The sequence below is a fragment of the Cydia pomonella genome, chromosome 27, assembly GCF_033807575.1.
Source record: "Cydia pomonella isolate Wapato2018A chromosome 27, ilCydPomo1, whole genome shotgun sequence".
NCBI lineage: Eukaryota > Metazoa > Arthropoda > Insecta > Lepidoptera > Tortricidae > Cydia > Cydia pomonella.
This window is the reverse complement of record NC_084729.1, coordinates 3,287,311-3,310,264: the sequence shown is the minus strand read 5'-3', so window position 1 is coordinate 3,310,264 and position 22,954 is coordinate 3,287,311. Positions and strand designations below refer to the sequence as shown.

General features: G+C 39.1%; 2 protein-coding genes across 4 annotated transcripts in view; one reads left to right on the top strand and one right to left on the bottom strand.

Annotated features, from left to right (window-relative positions):
* The window catches only part of LOC133532768 (adenylyltransferase and sulfurtransferase MOCS3), a 230,477-nt gene extending 221,425 nt beyond the window's left edge, over positions 1 to 9,052 (bottom strand). The window contains exons 1-4 of one of the 3 annotated variants that reach the window (XR_009801752.1): positions 8,852 to 9,052; positions 3,996 to 4,087; positions 2,333 to 2,466; positions 1,612 to 1,732 (exon numbers count right to left, since the gene is read on the bottom strand). Coding sequence is in view for 2 of the 3 variants with exons in the window: in XM_061871564.1 (XP_061727548.1) it covers positions 1,612 to 1,732; positions 2,333 to 2,466; positions 3,996 to 4,087; positions 8,852 to 8,956 (452 nt within the window). In the remaining variant the exon portion in view is untranslated. The remainder of the gene's footprint in view (positions 1 to 1,611; positions 1,733 to 2,332; positions 2,467 to 3,995; positions 4,088 to 8,851) is intronic. The other 2 variants (XM_061871564.1, XM_061871565.1) reach the window with 2 other exon arrangements.
* An 8,048-nt stretch (positions 9,053 to 17,100) lies between these two features.
* Positions 17,101 to 22,954, top strand: part of LOC133532693 (endoribonuclease Dcr-1) — a 59,011-nt gene continuing 53,157 nt past the window's right edge. The window contains exons 1-4 of the mRNA XM_061871463.1: positions 17,101 to 17,436; positions 17,595 to 17,754; positions 17,934 to 18,059; positions 21,243 to 21,366. Of these exons, the coding sequence (XP_061727447.1) occupies positions 17,288 to 17,436; positions 17,595 to 17,754; positions 17,934 to 18,059; positions 21,243 to 21,366 (559 nt within the window). The 5' untranslated portion in view covers positions 17,101 to 17,287. The remainder of the gene's footprint in view (positions 17,437 to 17,594; positions 17,755 to 17,933; positions 18,060 to 21,242; positions 21,367 to 22,954) is intronic.

Genomic DNA, 22,954 nt, shown 5'->3' with positions numbered 1-22,954 from the left:
CTCTATCGGCATCCACTTGGTGGCTATGCTAGCCCACCTCTCTGGGTGCATGCGGTAGACGTGACCGGCCCAGTACCATTTTAGCCTAGCGGTTTTCTCGCCTACGTCAGCAATGCGGGTTTTTGAACGCAGCGTGGTGTTTCTTATCCGATCCGTTAGTTTAACACCTAGAATGCTGCGCTCTATAGCGCGTTGGCAAACCTTCAGTTTGGACTTCTGAATCTCTGTGAGTGACCAAGCTTGGGCCCCGTAGGTTAGGACAGGCAGAATACACACTTGTTACTATTAATATTTTATCAAACTATTTTGGACAAAAGAAATATTAGTAATTATAACATAAAACCGACTAGGAAAGAAAATTAATCGCATAAAACGATTATCGTTATAAAACCTCGTTATTTAAATGTACAGCGAATCTTTTTTTTAAATAAATACTGGTGAAGTTAAAGTGACGTCACAAAGTTTGTGACTCCCCCCTCCCCCTTGTCACAACATGTCACATTTTCTTGACCCCCTCCCTCCCCCTAAACGTGTGATGTAATTAATGGATGACCCCGTACATACACCGTGATTTTATTGGATTCCGTTAACTTCGGGGGGGTTCCGTCCATTTGACATAACTTCTGTGACCCGAAACGCATCTGGCATAAACTATTTGGAGTATTTGGCAGAACTGTTCTTGACGAATGTTAAATTTGCAGAAACCTTCAGTTTGTATAATATACAATAGCCCGAATGTTTGCAAGTCCGAATCTTAAATATAAATAAAATAAAATAAAAATTATAGGACATTATTACACAAATTGACTAAGTCCCACAGTAAGCTCAATAAGGCTTGTATTGAGGGTACTTAGACAACGATATATATAATATATAAATACTTAAATACATACAAAACACCCATGACTCAGGAACAAATATCCATGCTCATCACACGAATAAATGCCCTTACCAGGATTTGAACCCGGGACCATCAGCTTCGTAGGCAGGGTTACTACCCACTAGGCCAAACCGGTCGTCAAAATAGACTATTATTATCTTGGCCGAATTTTGATACGAATAATTTTATTTTGCGTTTGCTTAATTGTCCGAAACATTATTGGTATAATCTGTTTAGCTTAATAGCATTTAGCCAAATATCAACATTGCAGAAAACTCATTACGATTCCTTCTATTTTGCATAAATCTATGACCTAAAACGCATCTGTCATAACATAGGTACAATAGGTAGAACTGTTTTTCGTAGAATGGGAAATAATTAAATGATCAGCCGTTTTTAAACCTGATTTGCAAAAAAATACCCATTAAATCAAAAGGTCACCAAAATGTCAAGGTTATCTAAACCATTACCGGTTACCGAATCAGAGCACCCCACTATCTACTGTCTTATCTGTCCTACCCCTAGAGAGCAATTGCGAAAACTGAGGCATGGAGTGAGAGCAGCTTTCCCTCGGTCGCTGTGACGGAGCGCGGGAACGAGCGAGGCGAGCGGCTGAGGCTGCGATTCGAAGGCGACCAGCAAGCCGAAGCTGCGGAGCCGAGTGTAGTCGTGCGTTCGGATGGTCCCGCCATCGGGACTAAGCAGTCAACTACCCTATTACTTAAACCTACCTCCTCAAAGCCGCAGCGGCCGACTGCACTTTGCTGACGCCCTGATCTATTTCCCCGTGTAAGAGCTGCCGATGTATGTTGGTCACATCCACTGTGTCGTAGTCCACGAGGCCTACTTCACCTGCAAAGCACCAATAGGTAACATCAAATCAATGAGCTATATAACCCCCGTGCGAATTAGAATATATTTATGGGTGGATAAATTTTTGCAAGCTTTCATTTAACTCCCCTGTCAGTATGTATGTATGTTAGTATGGGTCAAATCTTATCTTTATTGTTATACTGTCGCTATAATGATCGACGTAAACAATTACATACCGACACCGGCGCCTGCTAGGTACGCGGCAGCAGGGCATCCAAGCCCGCCAGCACCGACCAGGAGCACCTTAGCAGCTAGCGGCACTGCTTGACCCACCACGCCTGAGGATCTGTCTGCAGCTGTATACCATACATACCAATACCGGCGCCTGCTAAGTATGCTGCAGCAGGGCACCCAAGTCCGCCAGCTTCGACTAGGTGCACCTTCGCAGCTAGCAGCGCTGTTTAACCGCCACACCTCAGGATCTGTCTGCACCTGTATACCATACATACCAATACCGGCGCCTGCTGAGTACGCTGCAGCAGGGCATCCAAGCCCGCCAGCACTGACAAGGAGCACCTTAGCAGCACTGCTTGACCCACCACGCCTCAGGATCTGTCTGCACCTGTATACCATACGTACCAACCCCAGCGCCTGCGAGGTACGCGGCAGCAGGGCACCCTAGCCCCCCGGCTCCGACCAGGAGCACCTTAGCAGCCAACAGTGCCGCCTGCCCTTCTACACCAATCTCAGGCAGCAGGATTTGTCGGCTGTACCTGTATACAATTACATTATGTCAAATTACATGTGTCAGACAGGGTCTTTTTATTCCTTTAGCGTCCCACGGTCTTAATATTAGTACAAATTACCTCCAAGACGACGAATTACGAGAAAGGATAGGATTAAGAATGAGTATATAAGGGGAAGTTTGAAAGTAGCACCGGTAGCGGAGAAGATAAGGAGTGGTAGGTTCGCGTGGTATGGGCATTTAATGAGAAGGGATGAATGCCATATAGGCAAAAGAATGTTAGGAATGAATGTTGATGGACGGAGAGCGGATGGTAGACCCAATAAACGATGGATGGATTGTGTGAAAGAGGATATGAGAAAGAAAGGAGTGAGTGCCGAGGTGACGAAAGATAGAGGAGAATGGAAGAGAAGAACATGTTGTGCCGACCCCACATAACGTGGGATAAGGGCAGGAGGAAGAAGAAGAAGGAATATAAAACATTATTAAATGGAACGGCCGTTTTTGTGTTGTTTCCTTCCATTTTAAAAGATTAGATGATTTACTTCATGATAGACAATTACATAATAAATTTGCATTGATGTCAAAAATATAAGAATTTCTATCATGATCGTCAAAATAAATATAAAAGTGAAACTGAAAAAAAATATACGTATTCATTCCTATTCTCTAATACCATTGAATCAAATTTGTCTGCCAATTGTCTTATATAGTGGTTAAAGATATTGGGAGCTTGAAATCTGAAACATATATAATATTCTTCAAATATTGTAGAGCCCCACTAAGCAATCCCAACAATGCCTAAGATGGCGAAAATGACACGCATGTATATCTTACATTATGTTATCTTATCAATCTTATAAGTTAATATACTTTACTTTTCATTTTAACTCACACCACAGTAGCACTTGTTTTGTCCAAAATATAATACATATAGTGTACACTCAAACATAATAACATAACTCTAAGCCATTTAGTTTCCGACTAACAGCGAGTAAGGTAAGGGATAATATATCAAGGGTCTGCCTGAAAACCAGCGTTGTAGTAAATACACTGCAACACTATGCTGAGGCAAGCTCCTTTTTAACACTCATGAATATTTCTCCCTTATATATACAACTCAATTTATTAGTTTTTAAGTCTAAATTTAAGGCTTATTTGTATTAAATGTCACTATCTGTTGCCATTTCAAGTGATGTTGAATAAAAAAAAAAAATTTCTATGTCTATGTCTAAAATGATGTTGAAAGTTTTTAACTACTTCATGTATGGTATCGCGAGAAAAGGCAAGATTTAGTAAAGGGTCCCGTTGTAATCCTTTATTAATTTCCTTTATATAAGTCTACCTATGCTGCCGTGACATGGGTGGCCAAGTGGTTGAGGCAACCGCTGCAAATGCATTGACTATGGTTCGATCTCAACCCTGGGCGCTGGAGGCATTGGTCAATTTTCCTTTCGTATAAGACATCTATTTCAGTTTCTACAGTTGTTTTTCTACTGCAAATAACACAAATCAAAATATTTACATAAAATAATTTGATATGTTTCCTATTAATACCTTTCTATTGCCCATCGGGGCAGACGCTCCACATTTGCTTGGCCATGTAACCCATTGGGGTTGGTTTGCATCTGATTTTCTAATTGTGGCTTCTGTAACACAAAAAAGCATATTTTTAATCAAAACTCCTTATAGTTGAAAAAAAAAATGTTCCATAATTCCCATATATTCCATAGAATGGAAGGTACGTATGATACGTTACCATCATACAACTTTATGAAAAATGGTAACAGAATGAAAATAAAAATCTTAGGACACCTTTTTTCTCCTATTAGAATCTCTTTGCTTCTGATTCTGAGAGAAAAAAATAAAATTCCAAAGTTAAGTGCATATGCGCGAGGCAATTTCCTCACACACAAACCCCAGTGTAGACGTGCCTCAGCCGAGGCGGCACGCGTTTTCCTCGCCTGAGCGTGCCGCTTCGGCCGAGGCACGTCTACACTGGCCGGTTGACCTGCCTGAATACTTTAAAATACATATTTGCTCTGCTTGTATCCTTAACATTTACATAAAACAGGTTTTGATTTAGTTCTACAGAAATTAAGGAGCAAAAGCAAAAACACCTTTTCAGTGCGGTTTTCATCGCTTTTTGACACGTTTTGAGATGTTACTCCTACATTTGCACTACAGATAGAATCATAAGACAATCTGCTATCGGTTCTCCAATCTTTTATCTGCATTCTGTCTGCCGGATTTTGAAAGAAATGAATACTTATTTTTTTGTGTTTTTAAACCTTGTCTATAACAAACACTTTTTTCGTTAATCGATTGCTGTGAAGGATTTTACATATATGAAATTTACACATTGCATTGTCTTTGATGTCTCTAAAAACTTTTCAGATATTTTGATTTTAAACTAATTAACACGAAAGTTATGTCCAGAAAACCAGTTTTTTTGTCTAAAATCATTCAACTTTGATGCGAAATATCTCGAAGACAATGAACTTTGAGGTAAATATGGGATAGTATATTGCTTAAAGCCGTTGCTGTTGATATGATAAGGGATTCAGATCAAAGGTCATTGGTGCCAGGGAGCCCCTTAAGTGTTAGGCCTCAGAAATTTATTTATTTATTTAAACTTTATTGCACAGTAAAACATACAGTTACAAAAGGCGGACTTAATGCCACAAGGCATTCTCTACCAGTCAACCTTTGGGCCAAACAGAGAAGCAAAGTTGGTGCGGGGTATGTAAATAACACTAAAAACTTAATTTACAGTACTTACTAAGTTAATGTAAATATAGGTACATATATGAATGTAAAATGTAGATAACTATATAATAAAATAAAATAAAAATAAAATAGCCTTTATTTACAGGACAAAGAACAGTACTACTATCTCTCTATTATCTCCCATCTTTTGTATTCTTTGCCTGCTTGCCCTTCGGCAAAGGCCTCCTCCAACCTTCTCCACTCTCTCCGATCTATTGCCACTCTGCTCCAGGTACGGCCAGCTACCTGCGCAATGTCATCATCCCATCTCATTAGAGGTCTCTTTGCTCCTCTCTCTCCCTCTCTTGGGTACCATTGGGTGACTCGCTTGCTCCATTTATCTGTGCCTCGGATGATATGGCCAGCCCATTTCCATTTATGTCTTCTAATTTTTATGGCAATGTCTTGGACTTTCGTCCTATTCCTAATTAGGGTGTTTCGTAGCCGGTCAGTCTTCCGTACACCTATCATGCTCCTTTCCATGGCACGCTGGCAGCACGCTAGATGGGATGTAGTAGCTTTTGTCAGCGCCCAGGTCTGGCTACCATACATTAGGACGGGAAGAACACATGTGTTAAATAGTTTACCCTTTGTCTTAGAGTGGAGTTGTTTATCTTTGAAGACTTCTTTCAGGGACCAGTACCTTTTCCACCCGTTCACTATCCTTCTCTCTATTTCTTTCTCTATTGTTTCGTCAGGTGATATAATCTGACCGAGGTAAATGTATTCGTCCACATATTCCACTGTCATTTCTCCTATTTTAATGATGTTCTTCTCGCCATTTGTCATCACCTTTGTTTTTTCCAGGTTCATTGATAGTCCTACTTCTCTGCTGTTAGTTTCAATATCGTTTATCATTCTGTTTAGGTCGTCTGGGTTTTTAGCAAGTAGAATAATGTCATCCGCAAATCTTAGATGTGTTAATTGGCGGCCACCTATGTTAAGACCGACGCGATCCCAGTTCAGGTTTCTGAATACCATCTCCAAGACAGCAGAGAATAGTTTTGGGGATAAGGGATCCCCTTGCCTTACTCCTTTTTCTATTCTGAAAGTCTCCCCATATCTTTCCAGTTGAATGCGAGATGTGCTGTGTTGATATATTTTGCTGATGACTCTGATGTATTTGTGTTCAATACCTTGCGTCTTTAGTGCCATCCAGATTTTTTCGTGTATGAGGGAGTCAAAAGCCTTGCTGTAATCAATAAACGCTATGTAGTATGTAAGGTTGTATTCCTTGTACTTTTCTAGTATCTGCCTCAAAACATGAATATGATCCAGTACTGAGTACCCCTTTCTGAAACCAGCCTGTTCTACTGGTTGTTCTTCATCTAGTCTTGTTTCTAGTCGCCTTAATAAAATTTTTGCGAAGATCTTGTATAGATTGGACATCAGGCTTATGGGCCTGTAGTTGCCTATATCATGCTGGTCCCCCTTCTTGTATATTAGGATTGTAGTAGACTGAGTCCATTGCTCTGGGATGGTTTCAGTTGTTAGGATCTTGTTGAAGATGTCTGTAAGTATAGGTAATATTGCTTCTTTGACTTGTTTCAGTATCTCGTTGCTTATCCCGTCTGGCCCTGGGGCTTTGTCAGTACTTTGGCTGTCTAAAGCACTCTCGACTTCTTCCGGCAGGATGACAGGTACCTCGGTGGTATCATTGAGTTCTGTTTTGCTATTTTCTGTTGTGTCTTGGTAGAGTTCCTTGTAATATGCTGTAGCCGTTTCGATGATGTCTAGTCTTTTGTATCTTTTATTTTTCCTGTGGTCATTTATTTTAACAATCCATTTCTTGTTTTGGCATAATTCTTTGTATGCTTTCTTAATGCCGCCTGTCTTTATTATATGGTTTTCTATTGTTTTCATCCTTCGGTTTTTCCTATCATTTCTTAGACTTGTGTTTATTTGTTTGCTTAGTATTGCTATCAATTTTCTTCTTCCAGTAGTATCTTTGGTGTTAATGATGGTACTTCTTTGGTCGAGCAGAGAAATTGACTTAGCTGACATCCACTCAAAGTCCCTTTTATTATTATTCGTGCTTGCGCATTGTTGGGTTGTTTTCTTAAAGGTAGTCTCAAACAAATTATATTTTCCTGTGCTATCCAGATTTTTTGTATTCTTGTTAAAGGCTGAAAAGTTTTTGGCCATACTTTCACTTAGTTTATGGTAGTGTTGTTTTGAAATAATGTGGGGGTCTTTCCTTGGTCTGATTTTTTTCCTCTCTTGTACAAACATTTCTGCCCTAACCATTCTGTGGTCTGAGTTATAGTTGAGATTGTTTATCACATCAATGTTTGCAAAGTGCCTTGGTCTATTAGTTATAATGAAGTCAATTTGGTTCTTTGTCCCTCCATCTGGTGATGTCCACATTCTTTTGTTTCTTTTCTGGAATTTATTGTTCAGTATAGTTAGCTTGTTCCCCAATACGAAGTTTGCAAGTTTTCTTCCATTCCTGCTTCTAATCTTGTCGGAATAAGTGAAAGGACCTAAGCTTGCTTTTTCTCCGTTCTGACATTTACCTAGTTGTCCATTGAAATCACCCATAATTACAAGGTTTCTGTGGGCGTGTGTTATGAGAGCTTCTTGGAGATCATTGTAGAACTTGTCTATTGCTTCCTCATCTGCTTGTTCCGTTAGTGAGTATATTTGTATGATTGTCCATGGTTCTTTGTACCCCGGTAGGTTGAGATTTAGAATTGCAATCCTTTCTGATATCCCAACAAACTTGTCTATAAAAGTCGTTAGGGAGCTTTTAACAAGGAAGCCTACTCCATGTCTGCCAGGAGTCTCCCCTTTGTAGCAGAATAGATAGTCTTGGTTTGCTATGATCTCTTCTCCTACTCTCCTTATTTCACTAAGTCCAACAATGTCCCATTTTATTTTATTCAATGCAAGTTCAAGTTCGGTCAAGCTTTCGTCTGAATTTAGTGTTCTAGCGTTAAGGGTTGCGAAGTACATTTTAGCTCTGGTTTCAATTTTTGTGATGTTTGCCGATCCGGTATCTGGAGGGTTCTTTTCTGGTATTCCTTCTTTTCGCTTGCGTTTATTTCGATTATTTTGATTATGTAGTGGTGGAGGGTTTTGGTCTGACTATTTGGTATAACTATATACAACAATAATATATACCAATACACATACAGAGAAATGTGTGGTTAAAATATTTCGGGTTCTTCATGAATCTCATGATACACCACAAGAAGTCTGACAAGAACTCAAAAATTACTCTACGAATAAAATTACTATAATTATAATACTGATAAATATTGTAATGCCGATAGAATACTCTTTATTGGCACACCTCAGTAAAAAGATACAAGAGAAGAAACAATTGATTGAATGTAGAGGCAGACAACAGGCGGTCTTATCGTTAAAGAGTGATCTCTTCCAGACAATCAAAACTTTTTTGGTCCAAATTTCAGTAGCAAATTTTGGAATTTTCATTTGAATAGCTGGGTCGCAGGAAGCTAACAACAATAACACATAGAATGCCTTCGTTTAAAGGTTTGTAGCTCCGCTATCTTTTATTTATCTGTTGCTTCAAGTAAATGAGTAAGTTTAAGAAATTCCCATAATTTTTAGCACAACAGCACCATTTTTAAGCTCTAATTGTAGTACTAACTGATTCGCAAAAAGGAAATAATACGCACCGATAACCATTTCTTCTTAATTTCCACCAACTCGTTCTCTTTCTCGGCTAAAGTCTTGCGCAAATCGGCTATTTCCCTCTCTAATATGCTTATACATTCCATCATGTGATTAAATTAAGCTTAAAATTAATAAATAAACATAAATTATTCTAAAATCCGCACGAGCTTGCGAAGTGTAGTTTGACAGGTGTCAATTTGGCACTATTTTTTTTATATATTAAAGGCCTCTACACTCCTTGCGATATATCGGCCGAACAAGGTGAGAAGGAGCGATTGTTAAAATGAGACAACGTACCGCCTACCGCTTTTATAATTTATCACATCGTCCACGGTAACGACACGATTTTATCGTTACGACCACAAACTATATAATAACGTATGGGATTGTTATGCTGACGATGTTGTTGGCGAGTGTTATGCCTCTTATAGGTACTAATTAAGATTTACTGATAAAATTATAGTCCGTTGTGGACAGAGCTTGAGGGCGTGGCTAACAAAAAATCGCAAGGTTAATTGTATGATATACAGAGGAGCAAACGCTTCCAAACTATTTAAGCGTTTGATATTATCGTTGTTACATCAGTTGTCAACTGCAACACACGCTATACAAAGCATGTCCCGGACATAAACCGTAATGCCAAACGCCGATTGAAATGTCACCGAACTTTGCTACGATACAGTTTTACATTTCTTGCTCGTAAACTTGTTTAGTTTTCTTAAATTTCTACAAGGAATACGTGTTGTTAAGCGCTTTTTTGTAAATATTATTAAGCTGTAGGTTATGTGCGTCTTGTTCCGTTGTTATATTTCATATTTTTCGTGTAAACAAGTGCATTATTTGGTAACCATGTAAAGGAAACGAAGGCCATAATTTTGTGTAAAACAATGGGATTTTTATACATTGTTTAGTATAAACAAAGTGTTAGGTGGTACGTTTCTGTTGAAGGAAAGAAATAACTATCAAGGTGAGCTTCGAATCGCAGTACAATGTTTTATGTTTGTTTAAGGCATTTTGGGGTTATTTATTTGTTGTTTAGTGTGTTTGAGTGTTAATTTGTATAAAGAGTAGTTTTATAATTTAGTTTAAAGTTGTCTATGATTTTGTACTGAGACATAATTAGGCATTCAACCAATAAACAACTATTCCTTCTTAGAGTTCCATAGCTAAAATGGCAAAAAAGGAATGCTTATAGTTTCATCATATCCATCTGTCTAATATTTAATGCTGTACATTTCACCCAACGACTCAATGACTGAAATGGTCAGTGCACCCACTTACCACATAGAAGCATACCTTTTTGTAAAAGGTATGCTTCTATGCCCCTACTTTTACAAGTTTTTTTAGTTAAGAGGACCATATTTTTATTCTTATTTAAGAATAGGGTAGTCGACTGCTTAGTCAAATCATTTCTGTTTTCAAACTGTCTAAATGATTAGCGACTATGGAATCTCTTTGAGACTTCCGGTTTGAGCGCCATGTGGATAGTCCAGCCTCGTGATTAATTCTGTTGTTTTTTGCCTATTAATAATGTTTAAGGTGTAATATCAATGGCTTATTATACAGTAAACTAATGTGGTAGTGTGCAGTGAATGACGAATTAATCTTAAGAGTCCTTATTCCTACAGACGAGCGTATTTTGTAAAATGCTTCCTTTTTCATTCAAGATTACGACGTAACTATTAGTATTTATTCAAAAACTGATAACATACTTAAATAATCGTTTCCTAAACTAGGGGCTCCAACAGTTCAAATTTTCATTTTCTCTTTTAAACCTCTTTTTTAATGAGGTTTTTTGGGAGTCTTTTCCAAATTTTGCAGTGAGATGTGGCGTTTCGGTTCTCAATTTTGCTATAAACAAGAATCATTTGGTACATGAATGACTACAATTTGATTCAACATATCTCGTACGAGGGGCTGGAATGATTAACAATCGAAGATTCATTTGAAAAAACTGATAAAATACCTTCCGAGTTTTCTTCATTTTTTTGGCGAAAACAGGGTTTTATTATATTTTATTTCCGCAAATTGTACACATATTTTGCTTTAAAAATAATATTATAGCAAACTGTAACTTTATGTTAACCTATAAAAAAAAAATCGTAACTATGGGACCTACATTGCCGTAAATTTATATTTTTTTAAAACACGTATAAATCACGCAGCAGCGACGCCCCGCTCTCAGTCCGCGCGGAGCGCGCTTAGAGGACGGACCTGTGCTCGATTGTCAGGCATTCGTTGCGATCGTAATCAGCTACGGAGTTCCGAGAAGTGCTATATACTGCGATTAGAAAATCTTAATAAAAGTTCACACACAGTGCCGACCCTAACCCCCTCCCGCCCCTCGTTGAGCTCTGGCAACCTTACTCACCGGCAGGAACACAACACTATGAGTAAGGTCTAGTGTTATTTGGCTGCGATTTTCTGAAAAACGCATTTTCACTTGAAATTACGTTAGGGTTTGCATTATTATTTTTGACCCGGATGAAGTCCAAGTTCTCATGATGGAGTCAGGAGTTGGTCACCAGAACTCCTAATCTACTAATTATAATCCCATCGTGTTTGGGCTCAAAAGATTTGCCCTGACGAACACCATCGATCTAGATGAGGTCCAGGGTCTCATGATGGAGTCAGGAGTTGGTCACTAGAACTCCTAATCTACTCATTATAATTCCATCGTGTTTGGGCTCAACAGAGTTGCCCTGACGAGCACCTTCAATCTAGATGAGGTCCAGGGTCTCATGATGGAGTCAGGAGCTGATCACCAGAACTCCTAATCTACTCATCATAACTCCATCGTGTTTGGGTTCAATAGAGTTGCCCTGACGAGCACCATCAATCTAGATGAGGTCCAGGGTCTCATGATGGAGTCAGGAGCTGGTTACCAGAACTCCTAATCTACTCATCATAACTCCATCGTGTTTGGGCTCAATAGATTTGCCCTGATGGATACCATCGATCTAGATGAGGCCCAGGGTCTCATGATGGAGTCAGGAGTTGGTCACCAGAACTCCTAAACTACTCATCATAACCTCATCGTGTTCGGGCTCAATAGATTTGCCCTGACGAGCATCATCAATCTAGATAAAGTCCAGGGTCTCATGTTGGAGTCAGGAGTTGGTCACTAGAACTCCTAATCTACTCATTATAATTCCAACGTGTTTGGGCTCAAAAGATTTGCCCTGATGAGCACCATCGATCTAGATGAGGTCCAGGGTCTCATGATGGAGTCAGGAGTTGGTCACCAGAACTCCTACTCTACTCATCATAACTCCATCGTGTTTGGGCTCAATAGAGTTGCCCTGACGAGCACCTCCAATCTAGATGAGGTCCAGGGTCTCATGATGGAGTCAGGAGCTGGTCACCAGAACTCCTAATCTACTCATCATAACTCCATCGTGTTTGGGTTCAATAGAGTTGCCCTGACGAGCACCATCAATCTAGATGAGGTCCAGGGTCTCATGATGGAGTCAGGAGCTGGTTACCAGAACTCCTAATCTACTCACCATAACTCCATCGTGTTTGGGCTCAATAGATTTGCCCTGATGAACACCATCGATCTAGATGAGGCCCAGGGTCTCATGATGGAGTCAGGAGTTGGTCACCAGAACTCCTAATCTACTCATCATAACCTCATCGTGTTCGGGCTCAATAGATTTGCCCTGACGAGCATCATCAATCTAGATAAAGTCCAGGGTCTCATGATGGAGTCAGGAGTTGGTCACTAGAACTCCTAATCTACTCATCATAACTCCATCGTGATTGGGCTCAATAGATTTGCCCTGGGTAAATCTATTGAGCCCAAACTCGATGGAGTTATGATGAGTAGATTAGGAGTTCTGGGGAGTTCTGGTGACCAACTCCTGACTCCGTCATGAGACCCTGAACATCATCTAGATTGATGGTGCTCGTGAGGGCAAATCTATTGAGCCCAAACACGATGGAGTTATGATGAGTAGATTAGGAATTATGGTGACCAACTTCTGACTCCATCATGAGACCCTGGACTTCATCTAGATCGATGGTACTCGTCAGGGCAAATCTTTTGAGCCCAAACACGATGGAATTATAATGAGTAGATTAGGAGTTCTGGTGACCAACTCCTGACTCCATCATGAGACCCTGGACTTCATCTAGATCGATGGTACTCGTCAGGGCAAATCTTTTGAGCCCAAACACGATGGAATTATAATGAGTAGATTAGGAGTTCTAGTGACCAACTCCTGACTCCATCATGAGACCCTGAACATCATCTAGATTGATGGTGCTCGTGAGGGCAAATCTATTGAGCCCAAACACGATGGAGTTATGATGAGTAGATTAGGAATTATGGTGACCAACTCCTGACTCCATCATGAGACCCTGGACTTCATCTAGATCGATGGTACTCGTCAGGGCAAATCTTTTGAGCCCAAACACGATGGAATTATAATGAGTAGATTAGGAGTTCTGGTGACCAACTCCTGACTCCATCATGAGACCCTGGACTTCATTTAGATCGATGGTACTCGTCAGGGCAAATCTATTGAGCTCGAATACGATGGAATTATAATGAGTAGATTAGGAGTTCTAGTGACCTACTCCTGATTCCATCATGAGACCCTGGACTTCATCTAGATTGATGGTACTCATCAGGGTAAATCTATTGAGCCCAAACTCGATGGAGTTATGATGAGTAGATTAGGAGTTCTGGGGAGTTCTGGTGACCAACTCCTGACTCCGTCATGAGACCCTGGACCTCATCTAGATCGATGGTGTTCGTCAGGGCAAATCTTTTGAGCCCAAGCGCGATGGAATTATAATGAGTAGATTAGGAGTTCTGGTGACCAACTCCTGACTCCATCATAAGAACCTGGATGGACTTCATTCGGGTCAAAAATAATAATACAAACCCTAACGTGATTTCAAATAACACTGAAACTCTATAGCACTAATGTGCGCAAACGATTGGCATCTTGACTACGCAGCATGGGTGCGTATTAGCCACCATGCCAATCGATACGACAACGAAACACTCTCTGTCTCTCTCTCGTACTAATATGCACAAACGATTGGCATCTTGGCTGGGCAGCATGGGTGCGTAGCCAACATGCCAAACGTTTACGATACGACAAGGAAACACTATCTGTCTCTCTATCGCACTAATATGCGCAATCGATTAGCTTCTTGGCTAGGTATCATGGGTGCGTAGCCAACATGCCAATCGTTTACGATACGACAACGAAACACTACTCTCTCTCTATCGCACTAATATACGCAAACGATTGGTATTTTGGCTAGGCACTAAGCAAGTGTGTGGCCAACATGCCAATCGTTTACGATACGACAACGAAACACTATCTGTCTCTCTATCGCACTAATATACTTTATTTATACCTGCAGTCATTTAGTAACTTCTTCATTTTCCATTGGTGTGAAAGAGACAATAAAGAGCAAGGGTTATAGTACACTCTGTAGTCTGTACACTTAGTAGTAGTGTACATAAAAAAAAACTACTGTGCATATACAATAAAATAAAGAGTGCCCATATGATATCATATGACACTAAAATTAATGTTGCTTGAAATTATATTGAAAACTATCAAGATTATTCTAGTCTGCATTGAAACGCGCGTCGCGTTGCCGGCGCTCGCGTACCGAGCGCCAACGCCATCTATCGAGCGTTATTTCGTGAAATCGGAGAACGCTCCAAGGATTAAGGGCTCTTAACAACACCTTCAACCACTATTTTGGAGTCAACGGCCGGTAGTCCACTTGCTTCTGCTTTGCAAGACCTGATGAAATCACCGTACACTGTCTTATATTAACCATACCATTTTAGCCGTATTTAAAGCACCTAAGACCTTGATACTGGGTAAATAGTCCCACTGGACTGAAGCCATAATTAAAAAAAAGAAGAAGTTGAATGTCTATGAAATACAGAACAATGATGTCACGTCAAGTTCCCTAATCTTTATAGTTCATTTGGATTTATTAAATAGAAATTGGGTCTGAAAATAATTGCAGTCAGGTTTTTCTAATATTGTTCAGGTACTTTATTATTATAATTTTTTAATTTAATTTATTTATCACAAAAAACTTAATGGTGTTTACATAATAATATATTTCGCCAAACTGAAGACAGTTTGTTGGCGGATTATTATTATTATTATAGCCTTTATTGCTGGACACTAAAGTGCACATCATTGTTTATTAGTTTTATCAGTTTTTCTTGATTTAGCATCCAGCGTGTCTTGTGACACATAGGCCTCTTCCAGCTTCTTCTATTTCTCTCTGTCGTTTGCTATTCTGGGCCATTCTGGTCCTCCAATTGTATTGATGTAGTCTCTCCATCTTTTAAATTGGCTTCCTTGCTTCCTTTTACCGTCTGATGGAGACCAATCTGTAATAATTTTTGTCCATTTTGTTCTGCTATCCCTTGTCATATGTCCTGTCCATCACCATTTTAGCTGCCTTACTTTCTTAAGTATGTCTTCTACCTTTGTCATAGATCTTATGTCCTCTGCTCGTTTACGGTCTATTAGCCTGACTCCTAGCATATTAAGTTGGCGGATTAAGCATTTAATTTAATTTCATTTATTTCATGCAAAAAACCATGGTTATGAAAGGTGTTAAATATAGATTTGGAACATGGTCACCCTGCAAGGGCGTAGCACTGTCTTAAAAGCTAGTTTAAAGCTAAAGTACATTTATACAACAAAAAACAAAAACAAAATATGTTTAAATCGGTAGTTTCAGTGGAAATATAATATTAGGTAGTCAATTCGTAATAAATAAATATAGAACAGTGGTGATATATTGTTAAGAAATAATTAAATATGAATCATAATAATTAAATAGTATAAATTAGAATAGAATAGAAAAAAATTATTCAGAAAACGCTTAAGTTTAGGTAATACATGAGACGACAGAATCAATTTATTATTAAGCGTCACTGAAAAGGTCTCCACTCAGCTTAGCAAATTATGTATAAATTAGTTAAATGTCAAGTTTAGAATTAGTTAAATTGTCATCTCACTCTTTAACATAGTGTGTTCTAACCATTTATAACTTAATACATATAATATAATAATATTTCGTGAATGGTGTGAAATAATTTATTTTAAATATGGGAAACATCCCTATTTCGGTGCTTATGATTTATTTTTACTTTATCTCCTGATTTAAAACAATTCTTACTTACTGCTTACTGCTAGCCTTTCTCCGCAGACGTTTTGTCTGGTTGTCTGGTCTCTCCCATATTCCTCCATGTGTCAGAGCCTGTCTTCTCCACAAGGCTCCAGCTACCTGCCTGAACTCGTCTTCCCATCTCATTTTTTGTCCACCATCATCTTTTCCCATCCCTTGGGTACCATTTTGTGATGTCTTTTGACCATTTATCTCTTTTGGCTCTGATCATGTGGCCGGTCCACTTCCATTTTAGTCTTTTCATTGTATTTTTGTTTTACTTCTAATGTCCTCGAGTTTTATTCTATCAGCCCTCAAATACCTACTTTTTCATAAGTATGCTTTTTAAGATCGTGACCTGTGTTAGCGCCTCCTTGGTGCTGCCTTTATACATTGCTGGCTGCTGATCGCCGTATTCATTTTGAATTTAGTTTTTTTTTACTTTGACGATATATATGCCAATTAATTTTCTTATGGTGTGATAGATTTTATTTTTACAAAGAAGAAATGTATGAATTTATTTACTAAAACTTAAATATATAATATAGTACATTACGATACAAGTGCGAAAAATAGGAAATTCGAAACGAGTGGCGATAAATTAAAACACGACCGAAGGGAGTGTTTTAAATCGACACGAGTTGCGAATTACCTATTCGCACATGTATCGTACAACGTTTTACAGTACATATGGCCCTTTAAATGTTCGACACAGTAACATAATATGCTACTTCTCGCACTAGTGCTATAAAGTAGCCCCATATGTACTGTAAATAAAGTTTATATGTTTGAACGATTGTATGTTCTTAACAACCTGTGTGCGGCAATTTGTGTATAAATAAGGCTGCTTGTCCAATTCTATGTATTATTGGTTTATATCATCTGTAGGAAATCTGTTTAAATGAGTTTACAAACAAGGAGGAGTTATAAAAAAATATAATTTATTTTGAGAGATCTTCAGTACAGGAGTCCTGTTCCCTCCAATGTTCCGAAAATATATTAACATAACCTTTTTGTGTGTAAACACAAATATATTCATTGCCTTTGTCAAATAATAATAAAAAAACATTTGTTTTAGTGAAAAGTCAGGAAACTTTTAGTTTATGTTTCATTCAATTGGCAAAGTCTCGGACTTTGCAACAAAAACTGTTCAAGGCTTTATAAAGTACAACCGGCCGTAAGGACAAGTGATCACATTAAATTCTTAGGTTTCAGGAGGATATTTTCAGTTTTGATTTTATAAACATATATTGATAAACAAATTTTACAAGATGGCGGAAGGCAACTGGTCGCGTTTCACCGCGGCGGAGGGCGGGGCTCGGCTGGCGGCCGCAGCCCGCACCCGCAACACCATAGCGGCCGAGCTGGCGGCGTTCACCGCCACGCGGCTGCTGCATGAAGAGGCGCACGGGATCAGGGGGTGAGTGGGACAGAGACGGAAGCAACTGGTCATATTTATTGGCAACCGTATTATGATCTTAAAAAGCGCTACAATTTCTCAAAAACTGAACCCACTGTACCCTAAGAAAATACTATTAATTATTGTGACAGTTAAATTGTGGTGTTTCTTTATTGCAGACCATTCTCAGCCGGGAAGCAGCGCTCCATCTTCGTGACCCGTGCCTCTCGGGTCCCTTGTGCGGCGTACGAGCTCCGAATCCTGACTGACCTCGCGGTTGCCAGTGCGAGTGTTTATGGAGATATTGAGGATTGGACGCAGGAGGTCGAGGTCAAGGAGGTGAGGACGTGCTTAGTCAGGATGGCCGAGTGTCAGACAGGATATTTAGTCGAAATTCAAAATTTTAGGAATCATTAAAAAACGATTTCACTCAAAAATGGATATAGCCCAAACGTATTCCCAGCCGAGAATTATTATATGTTTAGGATCAGTATCTGAGTCTGTTCTCTGTCTCCCAGGTGATAGTGTGCACTTCCACCGTGTTCCGCCAACTGCTTGAAGACGGCATCATCACCATGACCAGGGTGAACGTGCTGGTCGTTGACAGCTGTCACCTCGTGCACACCGACGAGGACTTGCAAACAGTAAGTTGTTTAATCAGATACCCGTTGGACCCGGGTAAGTCCTTAAACTACGTCCAAAAGAGTGGTAGGTAGACTAGGTAGGGCACTGTAAATGTCATCTCGCTTTGTGTGGTAGGGTACTGCACAGCGGATGTCATTCCAGATCTAGAGCAGAGCCCAACTGGAGAAGTACTTCCACCTTACAGAAAACCGCAGCCAAATAACACTAGACCCTACTCATATTGTTGTGATCCTGTCGGTGAGTAAGGTTGCCAGAGCTCAACGAGGGTGTGCTAGGACGGAATGTTAGGGTCGGCAACACGCAGTAACACCTCTGGATTTGCAGGCGGCCATAAGCTACGGAGACTACTTACCATCATGCGGACCGTATGCCTGTTTGCCACCGACGTAGTATATAAAAAAAATATCGGAGCGGCCGAGGTGCTCAACAATATCTGAACACGCACTCTAACAATAGAGGCGTGTTCAGATATTCGTGTGCACCTTGGCCGCTCCGATATATCTGATTGCTGCAATGCACATTCTCTGTTCCTGTGGACCACTAATGTCAAAAAGAAGTACCCACTTAGGGCGGCACGTATTGCAACCCTATGAGGTACAGAACATTACGGCCCAAAGAATCTGCAATTTTCTGGATTCAACGGGCAATGGTCGCTTGCTCGAAAAACATCTTATTCCATGCAGGCGTATTGAAGGACAAAGACTTATATTGTTCCCGCAGGAGTTATGGATTGTGAATACAAACCAAGTAGCTATTAAAATACTGACGTTTATAATTTAATATTTTTGTTTATGTTTAAAATTATTTAATTTGATTAATTTAACTGCCATTTAAAATATTTTTACATAATTTTCAATCGTGGCTGAATGCCGAATAGGTGCTTTCGATGCCTAACCTACGAGTATCAAGAAATTACAACCAATTACCGGGACTCCCTCTGGTCGCATAACAACTTTAGTAATATTTTTAACTGTCATAACACTATGCATTAAGTTGTAAGTCATAAAAATCTTTAGTCAGAATTATTCCTGAGCATAACTGGGTTTTTGTCATAAATAAGTTATGTCATAATTTTTATAGTTATCAATTTAATTCGCATAAAATTTTAGGTTAGGCTCGTAAGGTATGCACATAAAATATATGACAACTGCTATGTATGTCATCAAATATTATGGCAAAAAAATCATGACACAATATAATATGACTTTTCATTTGTATGCGCAATGATGACACAAGTTGTTATGCGTATCAAAAATATGACTTAAACTTGTATGCAACCCAAGTATCACCCTCGTATCAAAAATTACACTTACCCCCCTCGTTGCACAATGTACTATTACAGTACATATGGTGCAACTTTACCGCACTAGTGCGAAAATTAGCATATTACGTTACTGTGTCGAACATTTAAAGGGCCATATGTACTGTAAAACGTTGTACGATACATGTGCGAATAAGTAATTCGCAACTCGTGTCGATTTAAAACACTCCCTTCGGTCGTGTTTTAATTTATCGCCACTAGTTTCGAATTTCCTATTTTTCGCACTTGTATCGTAATGTACTATTAAAGGCCCGTCACAACAGATCACTGCTTGTCCGACGTGGCACTCAAAGGCCCACAACACCCCAATAATAATAATAAAATATATATATCTGATGGCCACTGAGACATGAGCCCTTTGCTCGCCACGCCTATCGTGCGCGTTGTCGTCGTGAACCTCGTCGGAATGCACGAAGGTCGATATTGGGTTGTAGCCGTGCGTCAGTTGGAGGTCGTAGTTGGTTAGTACTTCGAGCAACACCGGCTTCCGACACGTCGAAAGGGAGGAGCCCGAGTGATATCTCACCGTACAAATCGTTCTGGCATTTTTTGGGGGGGAAACGTGCACACAGTCGCACTTCTCACTCACTACATACAAAATCCCATGTGTAATGATGACACAAATACATAGAAAATGACACACGTCAAAGACAAATCTTGCACACCTCGATCTCAAAAGACTTAGTAATATCAAAGATAAATTGAAATAGAGGTGGATTTTCAAAGAAAACTTTGTAGCCACAGTAAATTTACTGCCATCTTTCGACACACGATTCAAACTTTTACAACGCCATTTGACTTTGATCCTTATTCCTTCACTAATATGTGTTAAGTTTGTTGAATTGAATATCAAAAAGTGGCGACATCGCTCGAAACGATGCCGCTATATCTTTGGCTTTTGATCTATTAGATGGCGACACTTTTTGATATTTAACAAATCTTAACACATAGTGGCAGTAAATTTACTGCGGGTAAAAAGTTTTCTTTGACAATCCACCTCTATTTCAAATTCTCTTTGTTACTACTTTCTTATTTATTATTCATATGTTTACCTTAGTCCTCATTATGTTACTAAGTTAATTAGTATTTTAGTTACTTCCAAATTTTCTCCAGCCAAGTTCAAAGAAAAAGGAACTGGCGACGCACAAACCGTGCGTGATATTACACGAACCATTTCGAGCTACTTCTGACCTCTACACAACTAGAAACATTAAATGTGGAACATTTATTCAAGCCCCATAGCTCGTCTAAAATACGAAATTCCGTAAACGTCGCTCAAACAGTTATTGATAAATTAACGTTTAAAACCCGGCATTTTTGTGACTGACTTGAAGATAAAAAAAACCTATCAAAGTAACATTACTTATAAATAAAAAACCTATCAAAATAACAATATGGCGATTATTATTTACATGTAAAAATACGCAAGTGAGTATAACGGGTTAGCACTGATTGACTAGCACGTTATCTTTTCGCGGATTAGCGAAGTAATTTTTTTTTTTACCTATCAAAAACCAAACCCAGACGTAAAACCCAGTTAGTTTTTACGTAAAGGGTGTCAATATGTGTCTACGTTACTTTGTAAAAGCTAGCCAAGTAAAATCCTTTATAATTTCAAGGTGTTTCTACACAGCACAGAACTTGGCGACATATAGATTTTCAATTATTTTGTCGGCGAGTCAACAACGACACATTCTTAATATTTAACTTGGCTCTTATTTCACATTTATGTTTTTGTTGGGATGGGTTTTTCTTGTTTATTTTAGGTTAACTTTATTTTTAATTGAGTTTAGCTGTACATATGTCTTATTCTGTATCTAATAATGTTTCATGATTAATTTTATACAAACACCTTCAACAGATAATGGACCTCTACAAGTCGAGTCCATCTCAGCCGAGGGTCCTGGGGCTGACCTACCCGCTCTTCCCCGCCAAGAGGTCGGACCCTGATGCAGAGAACACGCCTGATGAAAAGGAGGAATCATGTATGTATACGCATTTTCTCCAAAACAAAGAGAATTAAGAAGACCAAGAGTTCTCACTCCATACAACGGCTTTGTTACTAAAAATACTATTATTTTCGTAGTCTACATCTAGCGTCAAGTAGCGGAACTCTTAGTACTGCTCGACAATAGATGTCGCGGCAAACAAAAAGGCTAATGCTCAACGATTTTCAACTAATATTATAACCAGAGTAAGCGTAGGAGTTGAAAATTGAGTTCCGGTTACTCTAGTTATAATATTAGCGGAAAATCGTTGAGCATTAGACTTTAAATGTGAAATGTATGCTTCCAATATAGCTCGCAAAATGGCAGAACCTACTTTCCTCAAGAAAACGTACGAAAACGGTAGATGGCAGCACTTGCTTTAGCGTGAATTGTCAATGTACATGTTTATGTTTTCGATTCAGGCCACAAGATGGCAGACCCTGCAACGCGCACGATCCCTAAATATAACGGCCAGCATTAGAAAATTATTATTTTTATTTAATTTTATTCGAAATGGAGAATTAATTCGGAACATATTGACAGGATATGCAGCAAACTCAACTCAGCCTACTATATAATATCTCGGCTTATGCCTATCCTGTCTAAGGAAAACTTAATAATAGCCTACCACGCATACTGTCACTCTGTTTTGTCGTATGGAGTAGATTTATGGGGCTTGACTGCAGACAGGGACAGACCATTCATCATACAAAATAAAATTATAAGGAAAATGGCACGGGTGGCACCTGATGCACCAGCTCGTCAGTTATTTATGGACTTTCATATTCTAACGCTACCTTCATTGTTAATTCTAGAGGTAGTTAAATATGTTAGGCTAAATTTAGAAAAGTTTCCAAGGAAAATATGGACCAGCAACCGCTTCCAGGACCAGAGGCGACATGACCTAGAATTGCCAAAACATAGATTAAGAAAATCTGCTCTCTGCTTACACGTATTAGGACCTAAACTTTATAATAAGATTCCGATGAATATAAAAAACGCTCGCACCAAATTAGGATTTATATTGAAACTGAAGTCGTTTCTAATCCGGAAGGCCTATTATTCCGTAGCTGAATACTTGGATGAATAGCCTATTAATGTATTATTTTTAATTATTATTTATAATGGCATGTTTTGTATTTTTATTGTTGTATCTTCATCATCTTGCACCTATGTACCTAATAAAAATGTATCACTGACAATGTATAATTAATATGAATATGGAATGTCGAGTGCTGTTTGCATTCAAGGACTGAGGGAATTTGTTTTGGAATTGTTAATAAAATTATTCAAACGTTGTGTACTTTGTAAACGTTGTGTGCAAATTACATACATGCCAATATTGTCAATCTATAAGAATTTATATTGTGACGGGGGGAAACTGGTCCTTCCGGAAAGTCGGCTCCTTTCGGCTCAGCATTGCTCCGAGCAACTATTAGGGTTGGCACAACTTGGCGTCTCTTTGCGTGCACGACCACAGATAAGATAATTACATGAATTTTGATAAACCTAAATAGCTGAAAGGGATAGTGCCATACATTAGAAAGCGACAGTATGATTCGTTCCTGAATCGCTGTCAGACTTC